Here is a 16,709-nt window from a genome sequence, read left to right on the forward strand (position 1 = left end):
TATCTTCAACTCTTCATGAATCACAGGGTCAGCGCTTTAATTAGCATATTATCACACACACACACACACACACACACACACATATCTACTTCCTATTTGACATTCCTTTCGTATCCTGTTTTAATTGCTTCGCTTTCCGATATTGCGTTTGCATGCAACGACCCTAATTCGCTGATTAATTCCTTGGTGCGCAATGAGCACGTGTGCCTTTTTTGATATTGAAAAATAACAGTGTGCTGCAATTTATTAGTGGCTGAAGACATGAATTAGAAGAATTTTACAGTTGACGAGACGTCAATTTCCTGAATGGCATGCTAATTAAGGAGGTTGTAATATATTATACAAATATCACAGTAAAATCCTATTTTAGCCCTCACAGTGGAAGGAGACCCACCATCTCATTTATTTATTTAATATTTATTGACCTGAGACCCCTATTTTGCATAGTATTTTTATTCTCGTAACGGTCGAATGCCTGCTTGAAGAGGGATGTCATGTGGGTATTGGGTGGAACGTACTATGATAGTGGGCATCTTTCCCATGGATGGCCCAGAAATTCAAATTGACCCATTAACAAGCGAGCTTTTTGTTCGAATACAAGGCAATGGAATGTGAATGCTTCAGGCCCCAAACAATTGAATGTTTTAAAAAGGGAAAATCATATTAAAGGTATCTATACTTTCTCTTAATTTTTAATTTGGTATCTATGTATTTTTTCTCCATTAATTAAACATTTAATTTTATCTTTTTAGTAACATTAGCTGTTATAATTTTGTTCTATTGATATTTTTAGTCTCTATATAAGGATTAATGATGTTAATAGAGGCAAAATAAAGATTTAGTTAAGAACAAAAAACACATAGATACCAAATTAAAAATTGAAAAAAAGTATAGTTACTTCCAATATGTTTTCTCTTTTAAAAATATCCAAACATTGTTTTTCGATTTTTTTTTAAAATTCTTAGATTAATTAATTAATAAATGACTGAACCGCTGTGGAATTGTCAAACGTCAATTGAGAAGGGGTATAAGGACATTCCCGCTCCCAACCTTTGGCGCGAAAAGCGGCGCGAATTGCTTAGGGTTCGAACGGGAGGTTGATTCTAGGAACTTGGTTTCTCCCAAGGCATGGGTTCACCTCAGGCGAAGCGCCAGCGACAGAGCAGCGACGGCGAGATTGACACGTCACCATTAGCATCGAATCCTGAAAAGTTGTCACCGGTGGTGGTCTTCGCTCATGGTGCTGGAGCTCCTTCCTCATCTCCTTGGATGATAAGGTTTTTCATTTTCTCCCCCCACCCAATGAAAGGAAGAAAGAAGCATTCGGCCATTTTCATTTCTCTCTGCTCCCAGCTTTTAATTGCTTTTCCAAATGCCGTTGAATGCCCAACATGTACTCAAAATGACGAAATCGATGGACGACAGGAGAAAAAACTCGAGTTTGTGTCTGGGCGCGCGCGTGTTTTGCAACCTAAAAGACAATGAGCCTTATTTTTTATTTTTTGATTACTAATGCTTATTTCGTCTCCTATTCAATAAGAAAGCCCGGTTCCCTCAAATTGAGCTGTGGATTGTAGTTTTTGCGTCATTTACGCCATATCCCCTTTATTCTAAGTGTAAACGGCATGTTGACGCTTTAGGTTTATCGTTGTCTGCCTTAAAAGCGGTTAAGACTCATTTCGTAGTTCTCAGGGGTTAGGACTCAAAACCAGTTTAAGATATATCCTTGTCTAGTCATGATAAACTATTCATACATAATATGCTTAAATCTTACAGACTCTTGTCAAAACAATTTCGCTGTTTTGTAATTGTAACAGATGGAAGGATATGTTAAGAGAGGCGCTGCATGCTGCTGAAGTGGTCACCTTTGACTATCCTTGTGAGTATCTTTGGAGCTAAATTTCTTGTATTCCATTATTGTAACATTGATTGTTGTCTGTCTCTTTCAATTATCAAAATTGGATATGTCCACTGCAGGATCTTTATGCGTTTGTCATTTTTATTTCATTCCCTCGTACTTGTGATTGCGGTTACCTAGTGTGTGACCACCACTAATGAAATTGACAAATATATGCCTCATGTGAATTAATGGATTTGCTAGACATTTCTGGTGGTAAAAAGAGGGCTCCTCCGAAGGCAGAAAAACTGGTTGAATTTCACTCTGAAATTGTAAAGAAAACTGCTGCTAAGTTTCCTGGTCATCCCCTGATCCTGGCGGGAAAATCAATGGGTTCTAGGTATTTTGCATCATTATTTTGCTCCTTGGACCTATGTCACCAAGATAAGATATATTGCCCGGAGGTATCTCATGTCTATGCTATTTTCTTGTAGAGTTAGCTGCATGGTCGCTGGTATGAAAGAAATTAATGTCTCTGCTGTAGTTTGCTTGGGCTACCCATTAAAGGTTTGATGTTCTTTTTGCATAACTTCTTAGAACTGAACTCATTGTTCTATATCTGATTATGCTGGAGGCATGGGGATCTAAGTTTACTAACTTGTATTAATCGGTCTTACTTATATACCCTGTCTGGATCATAACGCAATGAAACTTGAAGCTGCTATTTCTTTCATTTATGCATCTGCTGCTGTGTATGAAGAGTTAGATTGTCAAGCAGTTTCGCTTATGGATTGCCTTGAGTAATTTTCGTAGTTCAAAATCCTGTGAATGGCTCCCTAATGTTCACAGTGAAAGAATGTATGGAACTTACCTTAACCTCATTAGCAGATATAAAGGTAACTCTGTAGACAAAAATTTAAAGTGTAATGCTGTAAGAGCAATGACTGATTCTGCTTACTTTTTAGGAGGTTCAGAATTGGGCATGGACAGGGTGCTATTAAAGTAATTTTGACCTATATAGAAAGTTAGGGGTAAACCAAGAGTGACACCACAGGAAGTTATCAAAAGTGATCTTTGAGTAATTGATATGTTTTAAGAATTGGTTGTTAATAGAGCAGCACAATAATGTCGAGAAAATCATATGGTTAATCCCATTTAGTGTTAGTGGGATAGGATTTGTTGTTGTATGATAGTACCGTCATACATGAGGGTGGTGAAATTGATGGCGATATTTCGCATAGAATACAAGTTGGTTGGTTAAAGTGGAGGAAGGCTACCGAAGTTATTTGTGATAAAAAGGTACCTGAGAAGCTTAAGGGAAAATTTTATCAGACTGCTATAAGACTAGCTATGTTATATGATAGTGAATGTTGGGCGTCAAAGGGAAAACAAGAGCATAAAGTTAAGGCAGTAGAAATGAGGATGTTGAGGTGGATGTGTAGTCATACAAGAAAAGATAAGGTTCGAAATGAAATTATCCGAGCAAGAGTAGGTGTGCCGCCTATCGAAGAGTAAATGGTTAAACATCACATGAAGTGGTTAGGGCACGTGCAGAGAAGGTCATTAGAGGCCCTGATGAGACGGGTAAATCAAACAGTTTGGAATCCTATAAAAAAAGGCAGAGGAAAGCTGAGAAGAACGCTCAACGAGATCATTAAACGGGACCTCCTAGTCAACAACATACTTAAAAACTTGGTTGTTGATAGACCACATTAGCGTCATGCGATTTTTGTAGTCGATCTCACCTAGTGGGATAAGGGTTATTGTTGTTGTATTAGTACCGTCAATGATCCTGAGGAATTTAAGTGTGCAAAGTTGTTCAAGGGGCGTTGCATTATACTTTCTGTCCAAAGAAAATTATCGTAATTGGCTACTGCTGAAGAGACTGTTGAAGTTATTTCTTTGAAATGACAAATTATAAAGTTTCCAGGCCAGAGGATTAAAGGAGGTTTTTCTTTTAACTCGTGGTAAAATGAGGGTTTTAGTATTGCTGAGTCTATTGTTCTTATTTTAATTAGTAATCATTCTATTCTTTCAGTTTGACTTTAGATCAGTTATGTAACTTTGGCCGCATGACTTCTTTCTGAAGTTGTTGCCTTGTGGAGATATGAAACTTATGATTTCTTCCATGCTTTCTCCAGACCGAGGTGTCTTTTATACGTTCAGTTTTCTGTTCCTGCAAGCATAGGTGTGCATTGTGTTGCATTATTTGAAGGACACGAAGCATAAATAACTTCAGTTACATAATTTAGCTGCTCAATGTTTCAGGGCATCAATCGAGGGATCAGAGATGAAACACTTTTAGAGCTGACGGTTCCTACAATGTTTGTACAGGTAGTCCCTACAGCCATAATTCTCCAGTTTGACAGTGTTGAAGCAGAGGTGGATTTTTGAGTGATTAGTATTGCAGCTATGGGTTATTTATCATTTTGATGAAGTTATTGAGTGAATTACAGCATTATCTACCTCTTCTTTGATATGTGCTTCTCTATGCTCTGAGTTTCTCCTGATGTTTGCCTTTCTGAGATTTTCTTGTGCAGGGCAGCAAGGACAATCTCTGTCCACTTGAGATGTTAGAAGCCACTCGGAAGAAGATGAAACCCCTCAGCGAGCTGCATGTCATTGATGGTGGTGATCACTCTTTCAAGGTTGGCAAGAAGCATCTGCAATCAAAAGTTTCCACCCAAGACGAAGCTGAAGATGCTGCTGTTCAGGCCATTGCAGCCTTCGTCTCCAAGTTACTTGAGGGATAATGAATACCCGACATTTCTATTTTTTGTCTTGCCGTGACAAGAGGATGGCTATGCACTTTGTTGTTTGTATGTCGCCCTTGTGCTTTTGTAATATAGTCTGTAATTGTATTTAGAGTAAATTATAGGGATCTCTTTTGTAACTACAATCCTTGGCTAGCAGAATTGAGGACCCCACTTGTTATGGGCAGTGTTAAGTTAACTTGCTGTAACTTTCCCCTTGACAGTGTTTCAGTTAGTAGTGCTTGGTTTTTTTTTTTTTTTTTAAACAATAGTGCTTGGTTAGAGATTACAATTACATGCATTTTGGAAGAGATGGTTCATGGGCGGCAAACAACTGACTTTTTATTCGTCATATCAAAGGAACTCAACACACCATAGCCAAATGAGATTGACCTTTATTATTATTACTACTTCTTACTTCTGATCCTAATTATAAGACTTTATTTATATACTATAAATGAAGTCTTATAATTAGAATTAGAAGTAATATTATATATATTTATATATATTCAACTTTTGAGTACAATATGTATTTTACCACCACAGAAGTGGTGATTATTTCAAGATAGGCACCTATCCTTTTCTTTTTCTTCATCGCGAACAGAGACACTGCTTATTTCCGTTGTGCAGCTGTTCCTTTCATCACTTCTGCGGGAGTAGATTCCTAACAGGAAACTCAAAATCAAACACTAATAAGAAGGAAATATTTCATATTTCATAATATAACGTTTTGTTTAAAATATTAATTTTGTTTGACATAGTATCCCTAACTAATTAATTAAATTCTTCCAACTAATAATTTTATATGAGATAATTTTGATATTTTACAACAAATAACTAATTATAACTAAGTGTTTCAACTTGCATGAGATAGCTAATTACTAGTCAAAAAATGGAAAAAGGAGTAAATAACATGGATATTTATACATTTGGGTGGGATAATATTACCTTCCTGGTTCGACAGTTTTCCTTATCACTGTCGCTGTCGCTGCTGCTGTCACTGTCACAGTTGTTATGACGGGAGACGCCGTCCTTAATCCTGCGGAATAAGTTCCTATCCTTTTTATTGGTGTGGTCTCTGTTTTTCCAGTTAGGATTCCCAAAGCATGTGGTGGCTGTTCCACGAGGAAGAGCAGGTGGATGGTTGGCGTTAGTTTGGGTGATGCGGGCCTGCACAATTAAAAGGCTGATCTCCGTTTTGGACTCACCCTGCTCGGTGAGGTTTTTTGGGGATGACTGAGTTTCAGTGTAGCAATGAGTCTCTGTTTTGGAGGAAGTGTTGATGTTGGTATTGGTATTGGCATTGCCTTGGCTTTTGAAAGCCTTGTTGGTCATCTCACAGATCTTCTGGCCTAACTTGGTGTGGTGGCTCTGTTTTGGGCACATTTCATTGTGTTTCTGACACTGAACAGAAGCCATGGATGGATTTTGCCAAGAGTTTTCTTGCTTCTTTGCCTTGCTTTGCTGCTATGTAGACTGCGTTAGAGCCTTTTATTGGCAGTTTGGAATCCAGGCCGAGTGGGCGCTCCATCTCTCCACTACGGATCATGATATTTAATTATTATTGTTATTATTGATGATACTGTGATATTATATGTATACACATTGAAGGGTTCTTCGAGCCCATGTCCACGCTTCACTCATCACCTTGAAAATTATGCGATAGCTTACTTGGGGAGATATGCCAACTCAAGAAAGAAAATGGAACCTATGCTCTTTGTCATGGCACTGCAAGTGGGAGAATAAAGGGGGCAAGATTGATGGCCTAGACAGGGTGAACAAGTTCTTTCTACCCAATCTGTCCAATAAAAAATGAATTAATAAACCCCACTGTGGAATTCGTTTGTGCTGTGAATTTTCCTCACAAATTCAGCAGACATTCTTCAGTTTTTTTATTCTCGGAAGGAAGCTGGTGCTAAATGGGCCGCATCCCTTGATAAGAACTCCTATCATCGTGGTTTTTATTTGGGTGAATTAGTAGGCTAATGTTATTTCAACAATTGGACTTTGGATCAGCCGCATCCAAATGTTTAAGACCCAATAGCCCACTTGTAGAGATGATGATAAGAACATTATGAATCCCTCAGGGAGTCAGTGGCCATTTCAAATGAAGAGGAGGCAGTTCCAGATGACAATGTCATTTGTAATGACAATCAATAAGAGCCAAGGCCAATCATTGTGTTATGTTGGTTTGTTCTTGACAAAACCCGTCTTCACACATGGTCAATTTTATGTTACATTGTCAAAGGTTAAATGCATGCATGGTCTTAAAATTGCTCTTGACCAAAGCAATAGGAGGAAGACTTCAACAACGAATGTTGCATACAACGAGATATTCCCCAATCTTTGATGGTAAAAATCTTCTTATGATATAATTCTTTGTAAGTGATGACATTCCTTTGGTAGCCAAATTATGTTTAATGTAATCTGTCGAGAGATGTATGCACTAGGTTCGTTTAGTTCTCTTAATGTGTTTTGGTGACATAATTGCTTTTTTAATTTAATGCTTCCCTCGCATCGCACTGAGATGGTTGCGCTAGTTATGAATTACCCCTTTTAGTTATTTTTATAAGAATTAGATACCTAAATTACATTATTTAAGAAAATAATTAAAAGTAATAAATACGTAAAAAAAGAACTTTTCCCCCAAGTATATCCTTATTTATAAGGGGATAAGTAAGAGAGAGAAATAGAGTAATAATGAAAGAAGGTATAAAAGAGAGTGTATTATGACAAGTTGTTAACTTTTTAATTATGCAATACGTAAAATTAATCAGTGACAAAAATGGTAAAAATACATTAAATGTTCAAACACCTCCAATCAGGCTCTTATAAAAAGGATTAATGCAATTCAAATTTTAGACTCTTATAAAAAAAATACCAGAGGGAGTAATTTAAAACTGACCGAAATTCACCATTTTACATAAAATGCTGATAGTGTACGTTAAGTAAAAGTTTTAAAAGGCTTTGTTAGTCATGGAGGAAATGTGTCATACAACCCATTAGCGTTATAGTGGAAATTTAATTTAATTTGCTTAAGAAGCATATCAAAGCCTATCATCTACAGACTTGCTTCCAATAAGATATTCATCTTCACTATTTTAATTTGTCCTAACAGCCTCACATGGGGTAAAAGTAGAAGTTTAAAGGCTTCAAAAGTGCCAACGCATGACAATTAAAATGGTTTTGGATGAAGTCTAAGTATAATTCGTGCTACTCAATGGTGTATGTATGAAGCATAGAAATCATTTTCTTCCTCGTCCTACATAGTGGCTATATCAGTTTAATTAGCCCACTCAAATTGCGCAGTGTTAGATCAGACCAGTCTTTGTCCTATGAATCAGATTCATTTTTATGGTTTTAGAATAATGAGTTAACAGTCATGTATAATTTCTAATTAATAAAAATCTTAAGCATCAATATTTAAAGGTGATTATTTATTCAAGTTTAGAGAATAAAACATCAAAATAGCAGTGAATAATAAATCTAAAGTCTCATGAAATATGTATAATTAAGTTTATCTCTATCATGATTTTCCTTTTCATAATATTGTATCGAATCATTGACATATAGAAATTAATCCAAGTTAATCACCAACTAGCTGTAAACTAAAAAGTATATTGTTGATTATCATTATTTTCAGCGAACTGCCTGGCATTTGAGTCTTGAATGTGTGTGTTTATGGACCTCTATTCCACACGGATAGTAAATTGAACATGGTAATGCATAAATGGATACTAAATATGTATACTGGTAGTTCAAATAGCTTTTTTTTTTCCTTTTAAGTAATTATAATTCTTAGTTTTTACATAAAGTTCCATAATTTCAATAATATATAATTTCTTATTTTGAATAGTACAATACATTATTTCGCATGCAAGAGAACTTCAATTTTAATCACTTAAAAAACTTGAATAATTTCTTTTTCTATTATTAGTGTGATTGTCATTTTTTTTTCCTTTTCTCATCATAAACCACAGGCATGCATGTTCCATCGTTTTTCAAGAAGCGTTTACTGACATGAATAACTACAAACAAAAGGTTTAAAAGAATAATATGGAGCGAGCGAGGAATGAGAAATTGGAATTGCTGGAAAAGTAGGGCGGAAAGAAGAACGAAGCAAGAACAAGAGGAAATTGAAGCTGCCAAGCCAAGTGAACAAGGAAAATAGCTAATGAAAACCAAACGTTATTACATTACTATAGAAGGTGGCACACCCTTGTCTTATTTAGCGTGTGTCTATACGTATCACACTGCTAAGCAACATTATTACAAGCATACATTAGTTGGCCTTTTATTTTACTAGTGATATATGAGCAAAGAGGCAAGGCTTCAGGTAACGTAACAGTGGGCATCATAGGATCCTCCTATGCTGCTGCTTTTCAGTTCTGCAGATATACAATAATGTAACATAGTTAGAACCTTAATTGAGAATTAGCACCATGCATGAGAAATTAATGAAATATATAGATGCATGGATGGTGGCATAATGAATGAATGAATTAAGCTAAGGTTAAATATTATAAGAAACATGCCTTCCTCTTGTGGCAGTTTTCACCGTCGCTGTCGCTGTCGCTGCTGCTGTCGCTGCTGTGACCAGACAAGCCATCCTTGATTTTCTGGAACACGTTCTTCTTATGCTCCTTCCTGCGGCATTGCTGAGATGTTGAATTAAGGTTTTTGTTGGAGTTGGGATTATTATTATGATGGTGTCCTTTGAACAGCTCAGACACCTTCTGCCCCAGCGAGCTGCGCTGTTGCTGTTGCTGATGGCAGCTTTGTTCGCAGCTTCTGTGACACTGAACCGACGCCATTATGAGTTCTCCGTCTTCTTCCTCTCTTACTCTCACACTTATCTGCAACTTAGCCTTGCAGAAAATGATCCATAAGCTCTTGGTCTTTTATACCCATTCACTTGGGTGGCCTGCTCCATCATATTTCGTGATGCCTTCAATTAAACAGATACTTATTCGCCTTTCTATCCCTTCTCCCACCGAACATATTCCAACTCCATTTTTCAATATCCTTTCTTCACGAATCAATTCATTTGATTTATATAATTAATTGTGCCACTCCTTAATAATTATTACGTACCCACTTCATGCTCTTGTTTAATCTATGCATCCTTCTACGCTCTTCCTGGAGGTTCGGTTTAATTTACATCAAATTTAAATTTTCCAGAGAATTCTGTATATGTGATTGAAAGGGAATGACGAAAATCGGGAATATACGATATCTGATGAACTGTCCTCAACTTGTTTATGCTTAGCTGTTTGGTGAACCATGACATATATTTATATCCCTCGGTGCAAGTAAAGGAATATAGCATCCACATCACATGCAACTTATAAGACCAACAAGAAAAATTACAAGTTTCTTATCAAGATACACAAGTAAAAACCGACCCGAAAATTCTAGCTACTAAATAATTTTATATAATAAGATATATTTCCATTGTCATCAGCTCCAGTATTTTTCACGATATATTAATTATTAGGTCTGAGAAATAATATTTTCATTGCAAATTTTTTAATTGCTTCCTATTTTGAGAGTGAAAAAAATGTTACATTCACATGATATGCGAATGTTTTAAGCGAAAAAAATCTGATCTAATCAGTCTTCCTTCGCACTTAAAAACATAGTCACCACCTCTATCATCGCCATGGCTCGCCATTATCGTCATATTGGTCGCTACCACCATTAATGTTTGTTTTCATCCACTGCCTTGTTATTACCCTCATCATAAAGTTGATATTTTGAGGAATGTGATCTTTCCTGTGTGTCTCGAGTGAAAAATCTATCCCTATACCAATGTCCTCTAAATATTATTCTCAGTTTATTAGGCAGTATATGGCAGTTTTTCAAATATGAATAATGAAATTAAGGATGATGTCGATGTAAAATAGAAAATTTATGTCTTATATATATATATATATATATATATGTATGTATGTATCATCACTAGTCTCAAGGTTGTCCATATACCTTTTCACTGTATGATGCTTGATTGGTGAGGCATTAAAAACTATATTTGATTTTTAAGATTTTTACAAGGTGCAAACTTGTCCCGAATATTTTTACTTAGGAGTACTAAGCAATTAAAAGTTTTTTTGGTGTAAATTTACCTAAAAGTTTAAAATTGTAACAATCTTATCTTTTATTATGGCTAAAAAAAATGTTAGTTTTTCACGGTAAATATTAGTTTTTTAACCATAGGGACAATATTATTGCACTTTAAAATTTTTAGGACAATTTTTTATCCAAAAAAAAAAAAACCTTCCAAAGGTCCAGTACTTTTAAATGAAAACCTTTGTGACAAATTTGCACATTAACCCATTTCTATTTATACTTTTGTTCTATGAAAAATGAGAATTACGTACGATAATCAATTAATCTTTGGGTACTAAGTAACCTGGAGAATAATCTAGATAATTAATACATATCCCTACGTAGGTGAGGCTAATATATAATCGATCTAACAAATTAGAAGGCAGATGACAGGGGATGTGGCTGTGGTGGATGTTTGAAAATGCATAAATAATAATGGGAAGTGGTCCAGCTACACACCCAACCAAAGGGCATTACAAAAACAAGTAGTGGGAATTCAAACATTCTAGAATTAACGTTTGATGGGTCAAACGACAGTGAAATTGCCTGCGATCTTTTTTGGTCATTTTGAACATCTAGAAGATGACACAACAAGTAATTAACGCACTTACGCAAGCCCATCATTTTGCTGGTAATTATTAATTAATATACTAATCGTTGAGATGTGAGACTGGAGCTCCTTTGACCCCCAGAAAAAAGACCCAGATATTAGAAGATAGCAGAATCATACATGGCTCTGTTGATTATATGGTACAAGTCTCATTGAATCAGTAATTTTACTCCCAGGAATGAAAACGATGTCTACCGAATTGGGCAGTTCTTGGATTCCCATGCACGTTGGGACTTACCCAAAGCCTTCTAGACGGCCTTCTAATACAGACAATAATATATAATACTCTATCCATTTTATATATCTATTACACCTTTTTTTTTCGTTCAATTTTTCCACAACATCATTTTACCTATCATCTTTTATTGATTAATCTTATTTCCCTTTCTCTCATAATATGGACAATGAGGGTAATTGATAAATATGTATATGGCAATAAAAATCTTAATCTATGTGAGATGACCTTAAACAACAGGAGGTAGTAGTTAATGATGATGACGACGACGACAAAATTAATAAAGAGAAAATCCCTTTTAAAATTCCTATGCTCTCAAGGCTATATATTGACATTTAATTTCCACCAAATTAATACTAACCCAGCCCAGTTTTCATCTACTCCGCTAATATTGAGGATGACGGAAGCGAACCGGTCCAAATCGTGAGCTTGATGGTTATGGTGGCATATTTAATTGTATGTTGAGATCATATTAACAATGAAATAGAATGAAGATTAATTAAAATCATTATAATAATGAAAGAGATATCTACTAGTCAAACTCGCGTAATTTAACGCTTTGCTAAGAGAGGTGGGTTGCATCAGTCTCCACCGGTTCTTCTACATGGGCCGTTGCCATACCAAAAGAAGGCAAAACTCCAAAGAGTTAAATCTATTTCTCTCACAAGTTCAGGGTCGTCCAATCCCTTTTGTCCTTTTTCCAGCAAATTAAGATTCTCATTCTCCGCTGGATATGTGTGTCTCCTGGCTAGCCCCAGTGTAAATGGCACACCCTTTGTTTCACCACAGATATATGATTACTGCAATCATTTGTCTGAATGGCACAGATTCATATATATATACAGCAAGCTAAAGCCTAGAAGCCCTCAAGATCAGAGCTCAGGCTCTTTCTTTTATCGTTAAATCTTAGATACTCCATTGCTTCCTGCAAATTTCTACAAGGAAACCGTCTAAGTTTGACTTATCTCGTAAAGTTCATCAGCTACCGCTCTCCATATCTACAGTCAATATTGCATCTTTTGCAAGTTCTCTCAAAGGAAGATTAATGGGTGATCATCCCCCGAAACAGTCAACCTCTGAAGGTTCTTCATCTCTCTTCACTATATTACTTTTGCTTTATCGTATGTTCTTCAACTTTCACATAATAATTTGGAGGTATATAGGAATTGATTTGTCAATAATTACGGATACACTTTATGTAAATATGCGCATTCATTGAGACAGCAGTTTAACGATGGACGCAGAAGCGATCAGTATCGAGTGGGAGTCCATAAAGATGAGTGAGCAAGAGGAGGATCTCATCCACAGGATGTACAGGCTCGTCGGCAACAGGTATTGCCTAATTATTACGTACCTTAGATCTCTCAGCGCACATCTCTCCATTCTTTTCTTCACTTTCCATCTTCTTATTTTCCTCTCGCTGTGTTCTTTGTTGTGAAGTTCTGTAACTATATGCCCATCTCAACTCACAAGCTTCAATTATCACTTCAACCATTAAATTGCAACCCCATCACATAGCTTATCTGATGAAGTTTCCCATAATTGTGCCACTTTTATCCCTGCTTAAACATGATTCAATGTCTTGGTGGTGTTAGTTTCTCTCGAATTACACAGAAAATCTGGCACATACAAGTTTTACTGGCTGTTAAGTTAGGGGGGCTGACCTACCTATCTTCAATAATTGATATCGATTCAGGTGTCCTGATATTTTGAAACTGTTCCTTATCGATCATTCACTGTAAGTTTTACCTTTAGGGCTCAGAAACATAAAAAAGCTTTCGTGAATAAAAAGTTTGGGGAGACAGTTACCTAGAGTTACGTTACTTAGTCGTAGAATTTTGCTGGATAATATATAACAACTTGTTAACTGGACGATAAAACCGGGCCAGGTTGACTTCACCGCTCCTTATCCTCAATTTATGGTCAATATTTATCTTATCAAGTGGGCACTCTGGACACAACATATATTAGGCTCTTCCATATAATTAATTTTCATTAATACTCCTCCGGTCCTTAATATAGGACCCAATTTCTGAGTTGATTTTGGTTCTAAATATAAGATCCATTTATCATATTTATCAATTTTCTCTAAATTACCCTTATAAATACTCCATCAACCATAATCAAGTAGAAGATAAAGAGGAGTATTAAGAAAGATAATTATGGTATTTTAGGAAAAACGTGTTACAATTTTTATAATTAACTAACTTACCTAACTTTCTTAATCTAATTAAATTAGTTAAATAGGTCTTATATTAAGGACCGGAGGAGTATAACCTTCCATTTTTTGAGGTTTGTATACCTCTTTCGCAAAATATTATTCTAGGATACTTGTCTCGCACGTGTATTTCATTAGGGGTGTTCACGGGACAGATCGGGACCGGGACAGGCTCGTCCCGATTCCGTCCCGATGAACAGTAACGGGACAGATTTTCTGTCCCGTGTCCCGGCTCGTCCCAGGGTTGTCCCGGTCCCGGTCGGGACGGGACCGGGACGTCCCGAAATAATTTTTTTATTTTTTAAAAAAAATTTGATTTTTTTAATTATATTTTTTTGAGTTTAAATCTTATAAAAACATCTTTTTTATTTGGTTGGGCACTCTTAAAGAAAAGCTCAAAATATTACATATAATAGTTATTAAAAACTCTAAACAAAAGCTTTTAACACAATAAAAACTTGCTAAAAATTCTAATCATCAATAATCTCAAATCATTAACAAATATAAAAACTCTAAATAAATATATCCATAGTTCCATACAATAGTCTCAAATCTTAAAAAAAATAAAAAAAATGATATTATATAAAAAATTAAAAAAATTAAATTTTTTTTTAAAAAAAGGGACCGGGACGGGACGACCCCGTCCCGTGTCCCGTCCCGTCCCGTCCCGTCCCTTTTTTGTCCCGTCCCGAAAAATTTCGGGACGGATCCGTCCCGTCCCAATAAGACCGGGACCGGGACGGGCCGGCCTTGAACACCCCTATATTTCATTATCACATGGATACAACATACAAGTACAAATAAATATATATATCGAATAATTGTTTTTGGTCTTACCAGCATTTTGAAGTAATCTATGCAATATGTTCTTCTGAATTTATCACGTTTAAACTATTTATGATGAATGAAATGTGGTGCAGAGATAGTTAATTTATTATTAGATCGGGAAGGGGTTGATATATGTTACTGTTAGTCTTTAATTTTTGTGTTTGGTGTAGCTGGTTACATTACTTTTAGAAGGAAAAGTGCCATGCATGCATGTGCAGTCTTGTCTTAGTCTATTGTAAAATAAGAAATATAGATTCAGAGTGAGAAGTGGTTAAAGTTCATGAATTTTGAGTTTTAATTACATATCAAACCTGTTAAATAAAAATGTCATGACTATATGCTAAGCTATACATAGTAGTACTGTGAAACAGATTTTTCAGACAAGGCAGAAGTTAACATGATCCTATAGATAGCCAGCCAGTTATTTGATAATCAGTTTTATTATTCTTTAAAAAGCTAGCTATATTTATTTAGTTTTAGTTTTATTGTCCTCCAACGAACAGAATTAAGCTAAAAAAATACTTTAACAAACTCACCCCACAAGAGCTTAATGTGAATATAATTAATCTCTACAAGTTGTAGGTGAAGCTATCGGTTATGAACAGATTATTGAATAGCTGACTGAATTGTTGAGACGTTAAGCATTTGGGCTTATAATTTGTGATTAATTAAAGTGTAATGTATAATTAAGAGATGTGAATGGAACAGGTGGGATTTGATAGCGGGACGCATTCCTGGTCGGAAAGCAGAAGAGATAGAGAGGTTCTGGATTATGAAGCACGGTGAAGCTTTCTCTGCTACAAGTCATTCAACAGCTCTCTACTAAAACCCTCCAAATAAATCCACTCGCATCATTCTCTCCGTCACACAGGTTATTGAGCAGATTTCTTTTTGTTTTAACTTCTTCAATTTCTAAGAGATTGTTTTTGTATATGATTTTATCCTGGCTACAATATTGTATCGCGTAAGCCAAGGAAACGTGGTTGTTTTTTATTTTTTCACCCCTTAAATTTTGTTATATTCAAAACCACATTCTTTTCCTTTCCCATAGTTCTTTTCTTCCTTTTATTTAAAAAAAAAAAAGGGACAATACAATACGTGCTGGGATGAGGGGAATAAGCACGCTCAAACAAAACCAATTCATCTAAGGGGCCAATATGACAGTTAAGTTACAAAATCAGGCTAAAAAAGTTTTTTTTAATATGTACAGATATCTTCTTGTTAAGAAAAATTCTGTTCGAGACATTATCGGACATTAAATGTGGACACCTTTCTTAGTGAAGATTCGAACCTTTATTCACATAGTGGGGAATTAGTCTTTTCCGCTAGATCTAACCTCCGTTGATTGGAGGAAAAAAAGCTCTTCTCTCACCAATGTTATAAATCAAGGTTTGAATCTTCGTTAGGAGATGTTTATATTTAATATCCAATAGTATCGTACTATTGTCTATTGCGAATGAAAAAAAGAAAAACAAAAATTTCAAATGATTTGGTCCGAGGCTCAAGATAACAAAATGGGCCAATCCCTTCTAAAGGCCCCATCAAAATTAATGGCCACCTCACGAGTCACAGCCATTTCGTCTTATGTGGCGTCCATTTCTGGGACGTCACTATACCTTACAATGTCAAAATCAAGTTGTGAAAGGAATCCAATAAACAAAGAATCTACCAACCACACACTAATTAGCTAATCTCTTCATCACATGTCTTGAACATAAATTATCCATCCTTAGATATTTTTATTACTCGCAACAGAGAGTCAACCGGTCTTTTTTTTTTTTTTCCCTTCCCTTGTCGCTGCCAGCGATGAAACTGATGCTAATCAATACCTTCTTTGGTTCTATTTATAAGCTTCAAAACAGGAGCGAGTTGTCGTCCATTTTATAAGCTTCAAATTGACATTTATTCTAATTTTACCTTTAATAATCTCACTTATTACATTTTCCTATATATTTTCCTTCATTTTTTTTCTTATTTATTACCAGGATATATTTGAAAACAAAAGTATATTTATAATATATTTATTGTTTTTAATTAATTGTTTATTATCTGTGAATTAGTTATTTAAAGCTTATATTCCAAGTGACATTTACAATAGCATAGTTACACACTATCTTTGG

The 16,709-nt window shown here is 35.5% G+C and overlaps 4 protein-coding genes across 7 annotated transcripts; 2 read left to right on the forward strand and 2 right to left on the reverse strand.

Moving 5' to 3' along the window:
• Positions 1 to 1,076: 1,076 nt before the first annotated feature.
• On the forward strand, positions 1,077 to 4,851 carry LOC114731739 (KAT8 regulatory NSL complex subunit 3). The gene is made up of 6 exons (XM_028918982.1): positions 1,077 to 1,277; positions 1,818 to 1,879; positions 2,102 to 2,237; positions 2,332 to 2,404; positions 4,106 to 4,171; positions 4,378 to 4,851. The coding sequence occupies exons 1-6, from the start codon at positions 1,129 to 1,131 to the stop codon at positions 4,588 to 4,590; spliced, it is 699 nt and encodes a 232-aa protein (XP_028774815.1). The 5' UTR covers positions 1,077 to 1,128; the 3' UTR covers positions 4,591 to 4,851.
• A 55-nt stretch (positions 4,852 to 4,906) lies between these two features.
• Positions 4,907 to 6,147, reverse strand: LOC114731740 (uncharacterized). 2 transcript variants are annotated; one of them, XM_028918984.1, is made up of 2 exons: positions 5,539 to 6,147; positions 4,907 to 5,238 (listed from the first exon to the last, which is right to left on the reverse strand). In XM_028918984.1, the coding sequence occupies exons 1-2, from the start codon at positions 6,007 to 6,009 to the stop codon at positions 5,233 to 5,235; spliced, it is 477 nt and encodes a 158-aa protein (XP_028774817.1). In that variant the 5' UTR covers positions 6,010 to 6,147; the 3' UTR covers positions 4,907 to 5,232. The 2 variants fall into 2 exon arrangements, with proteins under 2 accessions (XP_028774817.1, XP_028774816.1); XM_028918983.1 differs by having other exon boundaries at positions 4,907 to 5,254; positions 5,539 to 6,142.
• A 2,592-nt stretch (positions 6,148 to 8,739) lies between these two features.
• On the reverse strand, positions 8,740 to 9,474 carry LOC114731741 (uncharacterized). Its single transcript, XM_028918985.1, has 2 exons — positions 9,126 to 9,474; positions 8,740 to 8,978 (listed from the first exon to the last, which is right to left on the reverse strand). The coding sequence occupies exons 1-2, from the start codon at positions 9,402 to 9,404 to the stop codon at positions 8,973 to 8,975; spliced, it is 285 nt and encodes a 94-aa protein (XP_028774818.1). The 5' UTR covers positions 9,405 to 9,474; the 3' UTR covers positions 8,740 to 8,972.
• A 2,751-nt stretch (positions 9,475 to 12,225) lies between these two features.
• Positions 12,226 to 15,615, forward strand: LOC114731742 (transcription factor CPC). Of its 3 annotated transcripts, none has more exons than XM_028918988.1 (3): positions 12,226 to 12,625; positions 12,768 to 12,875; positions 15,298 to 15,615. In XM_028918988.1, exons 2-3 carry the CDS (start codon positions 12,778 to 12,780, stop codon positions 15,413 to 15,415), a joined length of 216 nt encoding a protein of 71 aa, XP_028774821.1. In that variant the 5' UTR covers positions 12,226 to 12,625; positions 12,768 to 12,777; the 3' UTR covers positions 15,416 to 15,615. The 3 variants fall into 3 exon arrangements, with proteins under 3 accessions (XP_028774821.1, XP_028774820.1, XP_028774819.1); XM_028918987.1 differs by having other exon boundaries at positions 12,227 to 12,625; positions 12,771 to 12,875; XM_028918986.1 differs by having other exon boundaries at positions 12,227 to 12,625; positions 12,788 to 12,875.
• The last annotated feature ends 1,094 nt before the right edge of the window (positions 15,616 to 16,709 follow it).

This window comes from Neltuma alba, unplaced genomic scaffold (assembly GCF_004799145.2).
Source record: "Neltuma alba isolate B1F8T4 unplaced genomic scaffold, ASM479914v2 tig00012843_pilon, whole genome shotgun sequence".
In the NCBI taxonomy this organism is placed as follows: Eukaryota; Viridiplantae; Streptophyta; class Magnoliopsida; order Fabales; family Fabaceae; genus Neltuma; species Neltuma alba.

What these genes read in the sequence shown, in the direction of transcription:
- LOC114731739 (XM_028918982.1), top strand. Translation starts at nt 1,129, where the DNA reads ATGGGTTCACCTCAGGCGAAGCGCCAGCGACAGAGCAGCGACGGCGAG. An exon ending in GCTTGGGCTACCCATTAAAG is followed by an intron (nt 2,405 to 4,105) that starts GTTTGATGTTCT and finishes TCAATGTTTCAG; the next exon opens with GGCATCAATCGAGGGATCAG. An exon ending in TTCCTACAATGTTTGTACAG is followed by an intron (nt 4,172 to 4,377) that starts GTAGTCCCTACA and finishes TTTCTTGTGCAG; the next exon opens with GGCAGCAAGGACAATCTCTG.
- LOC114731740 (XM_028918983.1), bottom strand. Translation starts at nt 6,009, where the DNA reads ATGGCTTCTGTTCAGTGTCAGAAACACAATGAAATGTGCCCAAAACAG. An exon ending in AAAACTGTCGAACCAGGAAG is followed by an intron (nt 5,255 to 5,538) that starts GTAATATTATCC and finishes GTTTCCTGTTAG; the next exon opens with GAATCTACTCCCGCAGAAGT.
- LOC114731741 (XM_028918985.1), bottom strand. Translation starts at nt 9,404, where the DNA reads ATGGCGTCGGTTCAGTGTCACAGAAGCTGCGAACAAAGCTGCCATCAG.
- LOC114731742 (XM_028918986.1), top strand. Translation starts at nt 12,589, where the DNA reads ATGGGTGATCATCCCCCGAAACAGTCAACCTCTGAAG. An exon ending in GAAACAGTCAACCTCTGAAG is followed by an intron (nt 12,626 to 12,787) that starts GTTCTTCATCTC and finishes CGATGGACGCAG; the next exon opens with AAGCGATCAGTATCGAGTGG. An exon ending in TACAGGCTCGTCGGCAACAG is followed by an intron (nt 12,876 to 15,297) that starts GTATTGCCTAAT and finishes TGAATGGAACAG; the next exon opens with GTGGGATTTGATAGCGGGAC.